The 19,039-nt window shown below is 40.1% G+C and overlaps 1 protein-coding gene and 1 non-coding gene across 2 annotated transcripts in view; both read left to right on the top strand.

The window, feature by feature from the left end:
* The first annotated feature begins 282 nt into the window (after nucleotides 1-282).
* Nucleotides 283-19,039, top strand: part of fmn1 (formin 1) — a 29,031-nt gene continuing 10,274 nt past the window's right edge. Inside the window, exons 1-9 of the mRNA XM_087851899.1 lie at nucleotides 283-318; nucleotides 525-2,247; nucleotides 7,300-7,484; nucleotides 12,303-12,411; nucleotides 12,879-12,905; nucleotides 14,051-14,112; nucleotides 14,748-15,418; nucleotides 17,003-17,144; nucleotides 17,492-17,579. Of these exons, the coding sequence (XP_087708025.1) occupies nucleotides 573-2,247; nucleotides 7,300-7,484; nucleotides 12,303-12,411; nucleotides 12,879-12,905; nucleotides 14,051-14,112; nucleotides 14,748-15,418; nucleotides 17,003-17,144; nucleotides 17,492-17,579 (2,959 nt within the window). The 5' untranslated portion in view covers nucleotides 283-318; nucleotides 525-572. The remainder of the gene's footprint in view (nucleotides 319-524; nucleotides 2,248-7,299; nucleotides 7,485-12,302; nucleotides 12,412-12,878; nucleotides 12,906-14,050; nucleotides 14,113-14,747; nucleotides 15,419-17,002; nucleotides 17,145-17,491; nucleotides 17,580-19,039) is intronic.
* On the top strand, nucleotides 16,154-16,241 carry trnay-gua (transfer RNA tyrosine (anticodon GUA)). The gene is given in 2 exon segments: nucleotides 16,154-16,190; nucleotides 16,206-16,241. It is a non-coding gene; the product is annotated as a tRNA-Tyr (tRNA).

Genomic DNA, 19,039 nt, shown 5'->3' on the forward strand with positions numbered 1-19,039 from the left:
ATAACTATTTTGTCCTTCTTTCAGTATAGTTTGAATTCAAGAAGATTACAATAAGTCTAAATCCCCACTGGGCCTGCCGTCTGTTAGTTTTTCTGCTTCTGTCAGTACCTGTCAGGCATCAGGGAATTAGTGGTAGTGATCTTTAGGTGATCAGCCAATAGAATTTGTCAGAATTTCCAGCGTGCACCAGTGATTGGCTGATCCTGTTGTATCAGTGGGCGTGGAGTTGTCAGTTACCTGAATGTCACAGTAAGTACAGCTGAGTGCAACAGAGGGGTGACCTGGTGCTTCAAGGAGAGACACTACTGTTCGCTACGAGTAAGTGGACATTTATCCATTTATTTTCATTCTTTTATCCTTTTTTTAGGTTTGCAATCATTAATTAGTCATTTAAAAAAATGTATATTTAAAAAATGAGCAAAACATAATTAACTTATTGTTAGAGTGTGTAACTGTAAGTCTACACAAGTTCAAGTACTTATTTAAATGGTCTGAAATAAATGTTTCTCTGTTTCTTTTTGTAGCAGGCCCAGTGGTTGGTCACTGATCGTCTGTGATAATTAAATAAAACCATGCAGAGGACTTATAGTAACTTACACCTCTATAGACCCATCAAAGAAAGGAGCTGCGTGAATCCATCCCTCTCCCCATGCAGGAGTCTATCTTCCCCCTCCAAAACCCCCGCCAGCTTCCAACAAAAACTGTTTTCTAAGCGCTGGGAGGAGGGTCCAGCTGAAACAGCAACGCTTGGCCACGCAGACAAATCTGGCCTCACAGACTTTAAAGAAACCCTCAAAGCATTGGATGACTCATCTGAGAGCTGCTGGCTTACAGAATTTTTACCGTTGTGTTCAGATTGCCAGGCTTTCATGAGCATGGGCAACCAACTGGGAACCAAACCTAAGCCAAATTGTCACAGTTACACAAAAACTTGGGATGCTTTATCAAACTCCCCCAGAGTCCAGATATCTTGGAAGAGAAGAAGAAGAGCCGAAGGGCATGTTTACACCAGTGACCTTCAGGATAACCTCAAGATGGTGTCCGGGACTCCACGGGCACCTCTGAAGGCAAGGAGACTGAGGAAGCTCCAGAGGTTGAGGTCTTCTTCCTTTGAGGAGTGGAATTTTGAAGAAGAGAGACCTATCATTTGCACTCCCACAGTAAGAAGGAAGAAAATTATTAGGAGAGAAAGCGATGATATAAATACTTTAACGCACCAGTTAAAGCCACTCTGGAGAGTAAAGTTGCCTAATACTTCCTCTGCAAGCTTATCTAGATCAAAGAGCGAAACAGTCAATCTCTCTCCCAGACAGAATATGTCTGAAGAGGAAAAATATACTCCTACTGACTCGGACACTGACCTTTCTGAATACGACAATGAGATGTACTCAATGTTTTTCTCCAACACTAGTATGGAGGCAAAGAGTAACAAGACTGCAAGCCAAAAACAAGATGAAGAGAAGGCAGACATAAAGTCCTCTCAGCAGAGGCTTGAGGTGATGGGGCAGAGGGCTGCAGCTCGGCGAGTAATGGGCAAGATTGAGGAGGTGGAAGGAATAATACGCCGGGTGAGTCTCACCAGTTTGGACTGGATCAAGGAATGTCATAAAGGAGAAGAAGAACCTCACTTTCTCTCAGATGGATGGAAGGCAGAGGTGTCACTGCAGAAAAGTCGCAGAGCTGAAATCAGTACTCAGTCCCCACTGGAGGACCAGAACAGGGAGTCCAGTGGGGACAAGCCTCTGTTTGTTGAGGAGCTTTGTGCTCTGGGTGACGCTCTGAGACGGAGTCTGCAGCAGGCCCTGAGGATGGAGGGATCAAAAGCAGAGAGTGAAGGCTTTAAAGAGCCTCAGGAGACTTTTTGTGAGCAGAGCCACACAACAGAAGGGTCTCTGAATCCACAATCACCTCCTTACCTCATCAACTCTGTTGTGCCAAACAATGCCTCATCACATCCTCTTTTAGCAGGTGGAAAAATCTCTCCTACGCCCTCTCTGTCTGAAAACCTGGAGGTTTCTCCAATTAAATCAAGCAGCTTAGAAAGACTGTCCCCCATGCTGCCGCCTATGCTCATATCCAGACTGAGCACAGATGATCAGCAAGCAGAAACATCACACAGAGTTTGGACTGAACCACTTGAAGACACCGCAATTATTTGTGGGGCTCGAGACGGTGAACGTGCCAGAGAAAGTGATCACAGGGACGCTCAGGAGCAGTTTACAGAGAAGGATTATCTGCTCTCTTCAGGTAAAAATGTTAACAAAACACAACAATTTAGATGGATGGAGGCTGTCAAGTGGTAGGTCATTGTAGTGATATGATAGTCTTACCCAAAACTCTAATTTCTAGAACAACTGGTGGAAACACATTAGAATTAAAACAATGGTAGACGGTGGAATTATGACTATTTCGTGGTATTTATATCTTGACTCTGATAAAAAAAAAAAACATAAACTCTGTGCCATAGAATACTGTTTTATTGGTAGTACAACATATTTTATGTGGCATAAAAACTCCTTAAAAACAACTGAAATGTATTGAAAGAGTTTTATGAAGCTATGGTGTTGGATGCCAACTTGCTGTGCACAAATCAGACTTTCATTTCTCACGTTACCCATTCCTTTGGAAGTGTTGTTATGAATTGAATGAATAATGGGAACAGTTGTTATATGTAGCTGAGTGCTGGCTGGAGCTGATAGGTAAACAGGACCATAGCTGGGCTTTATCCAGGAAAATTAAATGGCGGAAAGCTGGGTGAGGAAACTGTTACACTGACAAAGATGTTATGGAGATATTCGTGAGACATAAAAATAAAGAATGACTTAGATATCAAAAGATAAAACAAGCAGCGTAGTCTATAACTTGAGGCTGTTAATAGATATTATCCATAGTGTTAGTGCAGTGTATAATATGAAGAGACGAGCCAGGTTTTTAATACTTTGGCACAGTAACATTCAATCACAGTCCCAACTATTTTACTGCTAACTGTAGAGGTGGGTGTGGTGTGGGGCAGAGGAGTTAAAGCTTTGATGTATCGCAGTTTATCCTCAAAAGCATATAATCTGTAGTTTCCATGAATCCTGCCAACTAGAAAGTGAAAGATGTAATGAACTATTTTAAAAAGGTCATACCATAGACGTCACACTGGGCTCTCTCTCAGATAATCTTTCATGGTCATTAAACATAAAGTGGACTAAGCCTGACTGTCAGATTTAAACATTGATTAAAACACTCTGATACAAATGCTCTAAATGAAGTCTTTGTGCAATCTCATCCGCTGCTGTAGTCTTCTCTGGGTTGTTGAACACACACGCACATCAGATCTAACGGATGTGTGGCAGTCCGTGAATAATGACCCCTCGCTGCTCTGACATACCATCATAACTGAGTAAGCGTGTGTTCATTCAGGCACAAAGTACTGGAGAGCAGCTGATTTGGACACACTTGTAATCACAGATCTGTTCTGACTGAAATGTGCCATAAAACAGCTCGTAAACACCAGTTCGGAGTCAGTGTCAAACCTTTGCCATCCTTCTAGTCCACCGGGTTTAAAATAAGTATTCAGTGATAAAAAATGTGAATTAAAAAAATTATGTAGCCTCGTTTAAAACAGAAAGAAAAGAAGGAGGGGAAATATTAAAATCAAAACACAAGGTAGCCTAGTCAGGAAGGAAATATATAAAGTCAAGTGAAAAAGAACGTGTAGTTTCTTGGAGCATGACTCTAATCTTAGGGTGATTTTGCTGTCCTCTCCTGGGAAGCTTGAAGCGGTCATTAACATTTTTCAACTGTTAATAATTTTCTTCATCATGGAACGATTGATGTCAAACTGTTTGAAAATGGCCTTATAACTCTTCCCAGTATAGCAGCAATTGCATGTTTCCTGTGTGGCATTGTGTTAACACTCACCTAAATGCTCGAGAGGAACCTGGCAAATTTGCTGTGATACAGGTGGACACACTTGCTGATGATTAGTAAACCAAGTGCATGTTAATGCATCAGCAGTACCTGCAAAATAAAACAATTAATAAATAAACATCAGCTAACAATCCATCTATTCATCCATCTGTCCGTCTGTTCATTCATACATTTTTTTATCTGCTTAAGCAATTTATAAGCTAGAGCAGGGGTGGGGAACTCCAGGCCTCAAGGGCCGGTGTTCTGCAGGTTTCAGATGTGTCCTTGATCCAACAAAGCTGATTCAAATGGCCATATTACCTCCTCAACATGTCTTGAAGTTCTCCAGAGGCCTGGTAATGAACTAATCATTCAGGTGTGTTGACTCAGGGTGACATCTATAACCTGCAGGACACCGGCTCTTGAGGCCTGAAGTTGGACACCCCTGAGCTAGAGCCTGTCCAAACCGACAATGAGTGAAATGTTGGCTACACACTCAACAGGTCTCTAGTCTCTCACAGATCATAATTCTGTATGACATTTTATATGCTACAAATTATTTGGCCACAAAATCAAAATTTGAATGTTGTTAAAAAAAAAAAATTTAAATACCAAAACATTATCAACAATAGTTTTATAACTTTTAATCAGAGTGTGTGCACTCAAACCCATCAAACATCTTTGATGTTTATAGGGAGAGAGATAAAGATGGTATGATGATGGAGTATTTTCAGAATTTGGAATCAGTTCAACTGATTCCAAATTCTTTAATCCTTTTTCAGTAAATGATTAATAGCAGGAAACTGCTGGTCTTTTCACTTTGAAGTCAAACTGTGCAGCCAAATGGGCTTCAAGCCTGTTTTTAAAAACTAAGAACTCCTTTACTGTGCAGCGTCCATATACAGACGGTGTAGATTTAAATTATTTTAATAAACATCTTTAGGGAAACACAAAGGGAAAGCTTGAACCCATTTGTACATGGAAATACTTGTTAATAAATGCATGTTTAGCAGAGTCGAGCGTTCCCTCAGATCAGCAGAGAGTCTGTTGTCTCGCCTCATTTTTGTAGCAATAAAACTCTGTTCAGACCAGGCAGCAGGGCTGCTAGCTGAACAAATAGGATTAATTCTCTAAGCTTTGTGAAATACAACCAATGTGTGGAGGACGGCGATTAGTGATAGGAGAAGAAAGACATTCAGAGCCTTCTGGGGGTTATCTTCATAAATCCAGTTTTCTGTTCAGTGTGGTCAAACTCAGGGCGATAGCACATTTCTATAAGCGGTTTAATGTTCTGGAACGGTTATGTGTCCTCTGAAAGTGACACAAGTGTTTCTGTTAGCATTTTTATCTGAAAGTATACTCACACATTTACTACAGTCAAGCTATCATTAATGCATTTACTAAGGATCTGTGTTTAAATACACAGATATTTGAGATATTTGCCCTGTGCATTACTGTTTTGCTTTGTTTTCTACCTAATGTTTTACTTTCATTTCCACTAAACTGTTTGTTTTATCACTTTACAGGTTGAGATTTTTGCAAACAGAACATATAAAAAAATAAAAAACTCTAATAACAAGAATACATTTTATAATAATAATTAGAGTTATATACAGTGTTGGGAAGGTTACTTTTAAAATGTATTCCATTACAGAATACATGCCCCAAAATGTATTCTGTAACGTATTCCGTTACGTTACTCAATGAGAGTAACGTATTCTGAATACTTTGGATTACTTAATATATTATCATGCTGTTTACAACTACATGAATGTACTATTGCTGTGATTTATTACTGTTACTGAAGGTCCGCGGCTCCGAACCGTAGTAAAGGGACCTCTGGCTAATACGTCGGGTTCTGTGTCGGGCTTGTAGCCGAAAACTAGCTTTACTTTGTTGTCTGGGTCAACTTTGCTAGCGAGAGACAGAGAGAGGCGTTGAAAGGCTGCTCCAACGGAACTTATTGTTTTTGGTGTACAGTGTAGTGTACAGTCCAGTCTTAATAGCTTACTTACAACTGGGCTCGTCAGGCACTCTTCTTGGCTGCAGTGGTTATTATTATATTTACATGCTTCCAGCTCCAGTTTTTGCTCTATGACAGCTCGTACTTTTCCTTTTTCTCCCTCCCTCGCTCACAGACACGTAACGTGTATGGCAGTCCATTCTCCCTGCAGCACGGACTACACTGCCCATGATGCTACATTCTTTAGAGCTATACCGGTAGCATTCTGCCTATTAGCTTAGCACGACAACAACAACAGGCGCTCTCTCACCCAGGAAACACGCAGAGCGAGAGCGTCACCCTGTAACCATGGCAACCGTAACGCTGCCACCTGGAACAACAGAACGTAGCTGTCAAACAAAACCCAAACAGGCCTGACCCGCCACAATATGAAACAGGGAAGTACCGCCGTGTAATCCATTTATTTCAACAAAGTAACTGTATTCTAAATACCACCTTTTTAAACGGTAACTAACAGAATACAGTTACTCATATTTTGTATTTTAAATACGTAACGGCGGTACATGTATTCCGTTACTCCCCAACACTGGTTATATATAATAATTGATATAAAAATCAGCCCCACCTAAACTAAGTACAAACTGTCACATTATATTTTCCATTAATACATCAGACAATGTAATGTTTTTCGGCACTGAGCACTCCCACTTTTTAACTTTAGGTACATTTGATTGATTATTTTCTAATTAACATTTTAAATGTTGGTTTTTATTTGTTAGTTTTCACTGTTCACTCATTTGAATACTTCCTTAATCACTGGCTTAATCGCCACCCTTGATTGAGGAAATTAATGTAAAAACACACACACACAGCTGCCTTTTACTAAATCTGGTTTTTTGCCTTTCCTGACCACAAGTCTGTGAGAACCATTATTATATTGACCAATGTGGGATTAAAACAGTTCAGAGTGGCAGTCTTGGCTATATACTGATAAGCATTCATCATGTTGTGGAAACTCTGGAACATCTTTAAATTTCAATTCAAATTATGAAGCTGCATAAAACCTTCTCTTCTTCTCTAGACTGCTTTTAATGGTTGTTGAATTTGCAATTTGCATAAAGAATCAATCAGTGCTTTATTCCTCATAGAGCAGGAGTGTAATTTTGTCTTGTTTATGAAATGCTAAAGGTTAATGTAAGAGTTCTTAGCTGAAGTTCTTTGTTACATCCTCATGGTGACACTAAAGCTTAACATGCAGCATTTGCCAGTGGTGTGCAAAATTAGTTGGGCTTCAAAGTTTAAAATGAGCTCTCTACCTGTGACTGATATCAAAAGACCTACCATAAACTAAGACAGCCTAATTTGCTTCCAAAACTAATACAAGTTATATTAGAAGTTGGTAGGCCATGCTTCTTTTAAAAAAAAAATCTTTTCTCCAGATGAAGCTCTGCAGAGGCAGGAGGAGATCTGGCAGCAGGAGATCGAGGAGTCTCTCTCTATCTGCAGGTCACTTTCCGATCCATCCAGACCCAAACACATTGATTTCCTGCGTATCACTGCCCCCGATGATGACATCACTGACACACCCACACCCACACCCACACCTGTGCCCCAGGATTTGAGGGTGAGTAGAATGAAAAGTATGTGCTCTGAGCTCATCTCAACACAGCACAGAGTTTTAGAGTCTAAAGGTGGATGATGAGGTGATGGAGCAGTTGAAAACAGCAGCCACTCTTGCAAAGTAGAAATGGCACTGGTATGTCAGTTATAGGATCAAGAGGCTGTGTTCTGTATATGGCATTAGGAGAGGGAGGCATGTAAGCATGGAGCTCTACTAGCTCAGAATCAGACTCAGAATACTTTATTATTTGCAGTCTGTGCTCTATATTTAAGAGCAAAAATAAATCAGTGGGAAAATATTTTTACCTCAGTTGCATTGAGAGTGCGGTTAACTGCTGTGATTAATGGCTCATTGTGTAAGAATACGAAAGCTGTTTTTCCCAGAACGTAATTTAATTTTAACATACTGCACACACTCTTCATTCTGCATGTGTGAAAAGTTACAAAGAGTCTAAGTGCCGTTATTGTGATGCCTTAATCTAATTTCAGTGCCGTTGTTCTCTGTAAACCTTCCTGAAATAAGTCCCCGTCTGCATCAGTCAGTGCTGCATCACTATGGCAATGAACTTGTCCTTGCTTCACAACTGTGTAAGTCCCAGCCTCATGAGCCAGTCCAGGGCTACAAAGAGCTCTGTGTTGCCTGTAGTGGCATAATAGAAGGGATTTAACACAACTCGTGCATTGCAGGAGAGACGATAAGCACTAATAAATTGAATACTTCCTTCCTTCTGTGTGCGTGCATGACTAACTTTGCTGAAAATATTTGAAGTTTTGTTTAATTGTTTTGGCATTTTGAATCTTTATTTGACAGTATGAAGAGAAAAGAGTAAAGCAGAGAGAAACAGGCAGGAAATCATCTGGGACAGACAGGTGTTCTGTTTAAGATTAAAAGAAAAGATTACCGAACGGAATACGAAGAATTGAAAGAATCACTGAAGTTAGCATGGGGTTACTTCTGTAATGGGGTATTGTACATATTACACATGTTGTTCCCACCACATGTGTCACAAAGAACTTTCCATCTATTCCCCCCAATGCCCCCAAACTGTTCACACTGAAGGTGCTATAATACTTTGAAGATGTAATTTACATGGGATGAAAAACAAATGCATATGTTCAGCAACAATATAATTAAGTAAGTAATATATAGCTGTCACTGCCACTTGCAAGCAGGCCAATAGTCTGTTTATTGATGTGCTCTTCTTATACCCTTTATCTGGGACTTATCCAACTGCAGAGTCACTAATGTCACTGTGTGTGTAACCCAAGTGGCTGATTTTGAGTGGTTCACCATTTTCAGTGAGTTTTGAGCATCCATTTGAAAGCTGAAGCTGATTCTATTTTATACATTTAGAGGACTACAATGCAGTCATTTAATTTAAGCTTTAAATATTTTGTTTAGTTGTGTGATTGAAACTGATTTCCCCTTGTGGGACTAATAAAGGTATTTTATCTTATCTTATCTATTCCTTCTGTTGTGGACACAGTGAACTGTAGCAATCGGTACAGTCCTAATTTATATTACAGCCTGGAGATTTATAATCCAGCACACACTGTAGTTGTTCTGCATGAAGCTAGATGATTTTTAGTGCAATCTCACAGGATTTTATGGATGCATTCCTGTTTCATAAACATACAAACTCACATAAAGGCCACAGTGTCCCTCACCAAATTAATGCAAAAAACCCCACCTTATTAGTATTCATAAGCTTTAGTATAGCCCTATTAAGAACTCATTGCAGGGTGTGTAGGCATGCATCAAACATATGGAGTACGATAACTATTAGAGAAATGTACACAGTGTAATTTGATACAGTAAAGATGTTATCACAGATGAGGTTTGTCACTAACCTGCTGCCTCTGATAACATTAAAAGTAAATAAGGGTGGATCCCGAGAGCTAAGAATAACTCAAACACAAAGGAGGAAGTTTGGACTCTTATTTTGATATTTTGTGTTAAGCAATCTACCCAGTACTAATAGTAGTGAAGATATTAGTATGACGATAGTGGTCATTAACTCCACTACCTAATTTTTCATTTTATTTAAGATAATTTGTTGTTTTTGCTTTTTTTTAAACATATATTTTAACAGCATATTTGTTTGCTGATTTAATTATGGCCATTTGGTGACTTTCCCTGCTTATTACTTTCTTTTGTTTGGATCTGTGTCACCAACTTGAATGTTATTTCAAACCTACTTACTATCCTCTGCTTATTTATTCAATTTATGCAACTATTTTATTTATAGATCAAGTTTCAAAATACTCTAACTAAAACATTCAAGTGAATTCACTATTTTCACTTTTCGTTTCCCGAAACTTTAAACAAACGTTCTCTGTCGATTGATCCTGTATGCAAGTTTCAATATGAGCTGATTAACAGTGCCGTGTAGGTGGGGTTAGACCCGCTGGGATGCCCAGATTAGCCAAGCATTGCTGTGTACCTGCAGGGGAATTGAGAGACCTCCCTGTAACTGTGGATTTACAGGCCAAGCATTTAGCAAGTGATCCCTGGCAGTCCTATTTACCCTCCTTCAGCTCTGGGTGTGGTGCTCCTCCATCTGTTCTGCGTGGCTTCCTTTGCCATACGGCTCACGGATGTCAGGGTGTTGTCGGAAACAGCGGCTGGACACACCATCTGTTTCCAATTACTCTGTGACAATCCACAGGATGATGTCCAAGGTGCTGCTCTGTAAACTACTATAGCAGGTACAGAAGAGCCGGAGGGAAAAGGAGGCGCGAATGAGAAGCTGAAGCTGGAACTTAACTTCAAATGTGGCTGAGCTGAGTCACTCCACCACACAGAGCCATGGAGCTGAGCTTGGAAACCTTTTTTCTTCCATGACTGAATTTCTCTCTTGCCATTGGCCAGTCTGAGTGACTAACAACTACTTCCAGTTTTAGGTTTGGAAAATTAGCACTTTGGAAAGGCAAAAAGGCACTGTTAAAACACAGCGTGGATATGCTTGTTTCTTTTTGACAAACAGGGGCACAAAAACAGGTTGGATTTTCAGGCATAAGACTTTAATTAACTCAAACATTGCTTGCATTTGTTTATTGATTATAATCTGAGGCTGCATGATACCGGAACCACGTAAAGAAGTGCTGCATGCTACACTGAAGTCTAACTATGAGCAGTTTCTCTAGCACTTCCTACTCGCTATATTCTGGATAACTTCACCTGTGACATGCAGTAAATGGAGCAGCCCGAAGCCGTCCTGGAAATTTTTAGGAACCTCCCTGGGAGAGAAACTGAAGACATGATGCAGGAAGATATCAGTGGTGATCTGAAGAAAAATGGGGATGTGGACTTTACAGATGCTCTCGAGCATTCTAGCGATTTTTTGTCATATGTTATATTGCCTCATGCAGAGGAAAAGACCTCTAACTCACTGGAAAATTCAAGCTTGAGAGAAAAAGGAAATGACTCAGACATAACAGAGGAGGAGAGGAGTCATTATAAAGTAACCGAGCAGCAAAGCGTGGCTGTAAATACTGAAAAAGGCCTTGAGAAACAGAGCTTTGCAACAAATCATGACCAGAATAACCTGTCAGATGAACACAAAGTTAATGGCTGCAGCAAACAGGGTTGTCACATATCACAGAATCCACTGGATGAATGGGCCTTAAATGAATCTCTGCAGACAAATTGTCAACACATTTCAATTGACTGCATGGATACTGATGGTGATTGTGTTGTATCCATCAGTGTGATGGAGGATACTGAAAATAGCAATGAAAATGCTCAAAGGGAACACTGCCAGGAAGATTCTGACACAATTACTTCCACTTCAGACATGGATTTTGATCCACAGATATGTGGAAACACTGGGCCATTGAAAAGTAAACATGTAGTGATAACTGTGACTCGAACAGGACCCGCGCTTGAAGAACTGGAACAGATCTCGGATAAAGCTGAAGAGGAGGAGACAAGAGATGCAAATTCAGAGACTCCCAACTCACCCCCCCATCCTCACAGCCTAAAGGATAATTTGCCAGAGATGACAATAAAATCTGCAACTAATAATCCTCCACCTGACTCCACCTTCAGCAGAGCCACCTTCTCCCCGAGCTCCCCCGCAGACAAGCAGATCCAGGTTCCAGCTCTCTTCAGCAGCCTTAGGGTCCTAAGGAAGGGGGTCACTGGACCAGAGCATGACACCATGGCCCACATTAAGCCATCTCCTGTGGGAGGACGAGGGGAAGATTTCACAGAGAAGCAGAAGGACACCAAAGTTCCAGGGAGCATCTTAGACCAGATCTCTCATTTTCTGAGTCGGGAAAAGAGAGGAGATGAGAAGGAGGTGTTGGAGGCTGAGGGAGACCGGAATGAAACAAGGGTGAATGGAAGTGAAGATAGCCAAGAGAGGGAGAAGAAAGAACCAGAAACAAATAAAAATACAGAGGTTTCAGAATCATGTGAACTTACAAAGCCTTCCATGTCCAGTGCAGAGGCAGCTTTTGATGCCTTCAAGGCCTTCTTCACACCAAAGCCTTTGAAAAAGGACCCAGGAGATAAAGTTGGCCTGGAGGCACTGAGGAAGAAGATAAGAAATGATAAAGATGTACTTAAAACACTTTTTGAGAGAGCCTCAAGTAAGACTCCTGAGAAGGACCCACCTGATGACAAAGTATGAATTAGTCCTCTCTGTGATTTTTGTTACTTTTTAAGATTAAATCAGGCTAAAAACAAAAACAAAGCAATTCTGAGCAGTGTGCGTGTTTTTAATCACAATTCATCAGTCATTTTTACAATGTAGCTGCATCTTCTGTTATTAATTCTGTCATTAATAATATCTGCTGTCAATTTTCTCACTCATAGTCAGAGACATCGAGCCCAGGAGAAGGAGAGGAACGAACTCCTGGTCGTCTACAAGCGGTGTGGCCACCTCTTAAGGAAGAAAAAGTTGGGCTGAAGTACACAGAAGCAGGTACAGACTAATATATGCATATCATAACTTGGCATGAAAACATTACTCCACACAAATCAACCCGGGACATTACCATTACACCTCTCCAAGTCTACTTTCTAAGTTTATTCTTCAGTTTATCAGTGTCATACGGTTTGCTAATGCTGCTGAAGAAAGTAACTCCATCAATATGTACTATGAATAACTTCATATTAATCGTGCTGCCAATAAGTTATTCAGAAGTATGTGTCAAACAAAATTAAACAGAAGGAACAAAAATAAAACTCCATTCCTCACTTTTTCTTTTTTTTTTTTTACAATTTGTGTATACAGGTCACATTTTGACAGCATATAAAATTTGCTTGAATTCAAATATGTACAAAAACACATCTTAAGGGAATTTTGGAAATGTGGTATCAGTTTAAAGGCTTTTTTAAAAATAGAAGTATGATTAATTCTTTTTTCATGTTGAATGATGTGAACTTTAGTGTCAAAAGAAGAAGCAGCAGTTAAAGGTAATGGTTCTGAAATGGATTTAATGAAGTGATTATTATGGATTGGTTTATAGCGCTACTCCTGTTCGGCTGGGGCCTTTCCATGTGCAGTTTGCATGTTCTCCTCTGCCTGTGTGGGTTTTCTTCAAGGACTCTACTTTCCTCCCACAGAAACAATGCATGTTGGAATAACTGGTGTTTCTCAGTCGGCTTTGTAAAAGTTTCTGTGGTTGTCAGGGTGAGCATACCCCCTCTTTGCCATGGAATAGACAAGCTTTAGCCTCCTGTGACTGTACGCTGGTTAGACTGTTAAGGAAAGGTATTCACCTCACAGTAAAAAGAGAATAAAATCTAAATAGATATACTATTATTATGTGAAATTCTACACATTGAATATGCATGACAGAGAAGCAGTGTCTAGCTACTTTACAGTGTGGTGGATGTAATATCAAGTTCGATTGCAAAAGTAAACAGAACTCCACCCGCAAATGTGTAAACATCTACGGTCTGACTCCATCTGTAAAAGCAGTCCTTTAATTACACACTGTACTCTCACCGTAGTCTTTTCGGGGGTGGAGGGGCTAAAATTGCTGAATAGTTTGTGATTATAAATCACAGTTTACTTGCATTTTTAAAGGCATAATCTACTCCTGCTTGCTTTTGTATTTTAATGGATGAGTTGATAAAATTTCTTTGTTAATTCTTATCCACTTCACAGTAATCAGTAAGATTATCAAACACTGTTTGAACAGGGACAAAACCATGTGTACACGCCCATATCCCTTGATATACACTCCCTGTAGACACAGTGAGGAAGCCTACAGTAAATATACTTTCTAACTGCCCTTTTACTATCTCAGTCATTTAACAGCAGATGCTGTAAATGTTTGCTTAGACAGATGCCAGCCTCTATAATCTGCGAGCCTGTACTAGTTTACAGTTGGGACTCTGCTGCCATCATGTGGTAACACGTTGCATTGTTTTCATCTTTTGTGGGTTGTAAGCAGCCACTAGTCTGACTTATGTTCACAGGAATAAAAATACTCTTACAAACTAGGTTTGTGATGATTAACAACTTTTTTTCTTTTACTAGAAAAAGCATTAAAATCATAAAGCTTTCTAAAAAAGACAGACTTTTTGATGGTGTTTGGATCTGTTTTTCTCAGAGCACCAGGCTGCTCTCCTGCAGCTGAAGAGAGAATGCAAAGAGGAGCTGGAGAAGTTAAAGGTCAGTAAGGATGAGGGATTGTACGGTAATTTCCATGACTGCATGAAGAAAAACATAAAACGTCTTTCATTGCAGTATTACCACCACACTCATTGCCTGGTTCAGTCCCAGTTTGGGCTGAGTCATAGATACACGCTTGTTTTTCAACATTTTAAAAGATACTTCAGTTTTTACATCTTGGAAAAATATGTATAGATAATGTTCTCTTTTATTCTGTTAAAAGTGAGAGAGTATATATATATATATATATCATAGACTCAAATGCACATTTGTTTTTAATTAAATGATGGTAGCTACAAAATCCTTTCAATGTTTGTCAGCGACTCTGTAAATATGTGAACTATCACAAAAACATATTGCGCTCTGAGGCCATATGACTGATAAGATTTTTGTATTTTGCGACATTTTCAGTGGAATATGTAAACAAATTTTAGTTGGAGTCTCATAAATCTTGGTGATGATGGTAAATGACCTAAACAGGTTTCTCTGAATTTTGCTTCAGAGACTGATGATCCCTCATGTATGCTGAAGTTCAGCCTTGCAGAGCTGGCTTTAGATTTATCAATGTGAATGATATCATTATGATCATCACTAAGGTTTATTAATTAATAATTGGACAACATTATTTATTTCAGGAGGACTATGATCAGGAACTCTCCAGACTGAGGTTGGAAAAGGATGAAAATGTTGCACGTCTGGAGTTCAGTCTTGCTGAGCTGCAGAACAAACTCTCCCAGGTTGGGACCCACTGTCAAGGGGAACATAAAGATATGGCTGTGTCTACAGCAGATGACTTTTTGCACAAATCATTTCGCACCGTCTGCATTCAAACCGACCGGGAGACATTTGTCAAAACTGCTCAGGATGAAGAAGGTTCTGGGAGAACCTGTACATGCTCTCAGCAGCAGAAGGTGGCCCCCAAAAAGTTGGACCTTGCATCCATCAGCAAGATCGAAGGCACACTGTCCTCCTCCTCTTCACTTGTAACTCCTTGTAGCTCAAAACAACCACCAGCTCCTTCTCAGACAGCATCACCAGCTAAATCAGATGTTTTTCCTTCTCCTCCTCCTCCTCCACCTCCACTACCTCCACCATGTTCATCTCCACCTATTAACTACATGCAGCCATCAAATGACCCTCCACTACCCCCACCTCCACCTCCTCCACCCACGCCAGGATTATCACTCCCTCCACCTCCTCCAGCATTGGGTCTTGGAGTTGATAAACCTCCCAGAAAACCGGCAGTGGAGCCTTCCCGACCCATGAAGCCTCTTTACTGGAACAGAATCCAGATCCAGGACAACAAGTAGGTCCACTCAAGAAGTATGTAAGAGCATATTGAAAGTCTGTACTCCTTAAACATTTACGACAGGCTGCCTGCCACCTGAAATGTGTGGCACCAATTTCACCCACAACAGCTCTCGCACAAAAATCCCTCTATATACAGAATATGGCAGAACTGCAAATCTTATGGCAGCCCAAGCTCCCAGGACAACTCTCCCCACATCTAACTGGTCCACCCCGGCAACTTTACAAGCAGGTAGCTCAGTGAGCTTACGCAGTAAGCAAAACACTGTAGGAAGACTATTCAGGAGAAACCCCCATACACAAAACTCCGTGGCCAACTTTTATAGACAAGACCACCCAGGCAAAACAGCAGATCTGAGAACAGGCCATGAGTTTTATGTCATAATCAGCCCACAGAGCTGATCTGCACAGTCCCTGAGCAGTCTGAAACTGATACGTTTTACTGCCGTTTCCTCCTCACGGCTGGAAATTATTGGCCGGCCACGTTATAAACGGAATTGTGGGTGAGGTACGATCAACGGGAGCGGACATCCAGCCTGTCTGTAGCTGCTGTAAAACACGATCAAATTACCTGGGTTGACTCCACAAGTTGCAAACAGCCAGAATCATCATGCTCTGGAGAAAGTGAAGGAGTACTGAGTGAGGTCCAAATGTTGCAATGTTTTATCAGTTTACATCATTTTATTGTCTAACTGCAGTTTTCGAGAGAAAGAGCCGTCCTAGCCCTCACCACCCTTCGATAGCTCAGTTGGTAGAGCGGAGGACTGTAGGTGTATCTAGTGGAAATCCTTAGGTCGCTGGTTCGAATCCGGCTCGAAGGAGTGTTGTGTTTTCACCAAATAAAAGGAAGTGCGCACGGTTGCATTAACGATTTGCCTATTCGAAGCAGTCATGTAAGTTCGGTGATCAGTGCTTATGTCCCTCTTTATTTAGCGTGTAGAAGGACACTAAATCCCAAACAGTGGCTGTTCTCTTGTAGTGTGTGATAACTGGAAAACCTTTAGAGGCAAAGAACAAAGTGTTGTATGGATGTTTGTGAATGGCATTCTTCTACATGTCTTTGTGCATCTTATGACCCACCTCTTAACCCATTACTCAAGAATGCAATCTCTCAACTGTAAGTGTACTATAACGGAGGTTCAAAGATGAGACAGGTTTAGAATAGGGGACCTTTTGTGGGCCAAGTGGCAAGTCACTGATGAATTATTTGATATGGCTATGCAGATTAAAGCATTATAAAGTGCTTTATAATGATTACAAAGGGGTTAATGCACTCACTAGCTGCTTCATTGGGTTGCTGGTGGGTTGAACCACTTGCCTTAATCCTTTGTGGGAGAGATTCAAAAAACTGTTGACAGTGACTGAAAAATAATCTTGTTTGCAGATTGATTTAAAACAAACAAACAACTATTCCACTAAACCTCTTAATAGGACCTCATAAATACTGACTGGATTTTTATATTGAATCATAATAAATGAATGAATCCTGCTTTATTGCTTAGATGGCCTCATATCAGCAACTTGATGTTTTTGTTGTGTTTTTCTTCGTTTCTTAAACAGACTGTTTTGCTCTCTCCTGCAGTAGCAACACATTATGGAATATTCTGGAAGAGCCAAACTTAATTGATGCCAGTGAGTTTGAAGATCTCTTTGCTAAAACCACCACACAGACAAAGAGGAAACCTCTGTCAGAGACTTATGAGAAAAAAGCAAAGCCTAAGAAGGTAAGAAATTAACTTTTGTCATCATGTTATCATTTATTCATCTTGTGAATCCCTTAGCTATTGCTAAAGAAAATGTAGGCTGCAATACTTAATGGCATGTGTCCACTAGAGGGGGGTAATGCATTATGGTTTACAGACTCCTCCACATCATGGCTCCTAATACTATGATTTTAAAGCAAGAGGAAAATACAAACCAAGTGACATTAGTAAAATATAAGAAGGAAGTGAAGCTTTTAAACAAGAGAAAATGGAAACGCTGGTATGAAATGCTAGGCTCTCTATTCAGGACTCACTAATGGTTTCTACTGGTAAGGTGGTCATGGTTACCATGTTTGTGTTTGTTTTAGATCATTAAACTGTTGGATGGTAAACGCTCTCAGGCTGTGGGCATCCTCATATCAAGCCTCCACCTTGAGATGAAAGATATTCAGCAAGGTGAGGTCATTTCACTCCTTCATTGTACTGCAAGGAAACAACGTTTTGTTTCTACACTGATAACAGGCAAAACTGGACTCTATCATAATCCAATTAAAAAAAATGTGAATTGAATTTCATTGTTTTTAACAGAATTGTCGTGCTCATGAACTTGCAATGCCAACTGGAAAGCATCTGATTGGTAATGGTTTCATGTTCAGCATGACAATGATCCCAAGCAAACTGCCAGTGCAGTAAAAGTATAACTGAATAGAAGCACACAATACAGCACTATCAGTCATGGATTGGCCTCCTCAGAGCCCGGACTGGCCATCCACGCATTGTCCCACCAGTGACATTGCCTGCCAGCTATCAATGGGAATTCTTGTTAGAGAATCGCTGCACCTATTTTTCACATTTTCTGAGCCAAATATAAAGAAATGAAGGGTGACTCAAGACTTTTAGGCAGAACTGTAAAATAACAATAAAATCAAAACAGTTTTCTAGTAAAATATAAAAGATGGCAAAATGCAATAACCAGTCAAAATGTAAAACATGTAACAGGCGTATTATTTAAAGTATATTTTGCTTATAAAGGATAGGTGCTTACACACATTGGATACTGTGTGTCAAATATACAGATTGAGCTGCTGCCTGTCATGAACAATCTTGCGTAAGGGATTTTAAATTTCACAAGTCCTTTCTCTGAGATAAATAAAGGTTAACAAAATAAATAAATATATCTTCAAATTTTTACCGTCTTGTGGTGGAAAGCCTCTGGAACAGCGTTTAGATTCTCATCTCTGTTAAATCCTCAAAGTGCATGTAATCATCTTTTCCATCGCATGAGAGATAGATTACAGTAGGTCACTAAACTAGCTGGGTTTCCCAGCCAGTCTGAGAATTTGAACCTGCAGTAAACATTCAGGTAACCACAGCTCCCTGAACATAAACCTTGGTTGCACTTTAATCGCGGCGTCACAGAGAATGTACCCTGTATTTCACTCTGAATATGAGCTGGGGGTGAATTTGAAGCAGGATTAGTGGCCCAAACGCTCACCACAATGTCAGCATGACGGGCAATATGCATTTCTAATCCAAAACTGAAAAATCTTTGGAGCAAACAGTAGACTGTGTCTTTCAGGAAGAGGAGCATGAAAGCCAATTTTTTTGTCAATGCATTTTATTTTTTTGTATTTCCATGGATACGTTTATGATATCATATTTATTGATTATCCGTCATTGATACAGAAGAGCAACTTTAGAAAAGCGTTGTCACTTCCCTTCACGATCTTTAGAATTTGTCTGGTTGAGTGTGTTAAAATGTGAGTACTATGATAAATTTCTCTACTCTTGTCCGCTGAACTTTGACATGAGTCAAAATGCACGATCACTATTGTTTCAGCAATAAATGATCAGTACTAGGAGAAATATTGTGAATGAAGCCTAGTAAGCATTTCTTCCTTTGCAGTATACTGCCT

The sequence above is a fragment of the Neolamprologus brichardi genome, chromosome 15 (genome assembly GCF_056152115.1).
Source record: "Neolamprologus brichardi isolate AB-2024 chromosome 15, ASM5615211v1, whole genome shotgun sequence".
Lineage (NCBI taxonomy): Eukaryota > Metazoa > Chordata > Actinopteri > Cichliformes > Cichlidae > Neolamprologus > Neolamprologus brichardi.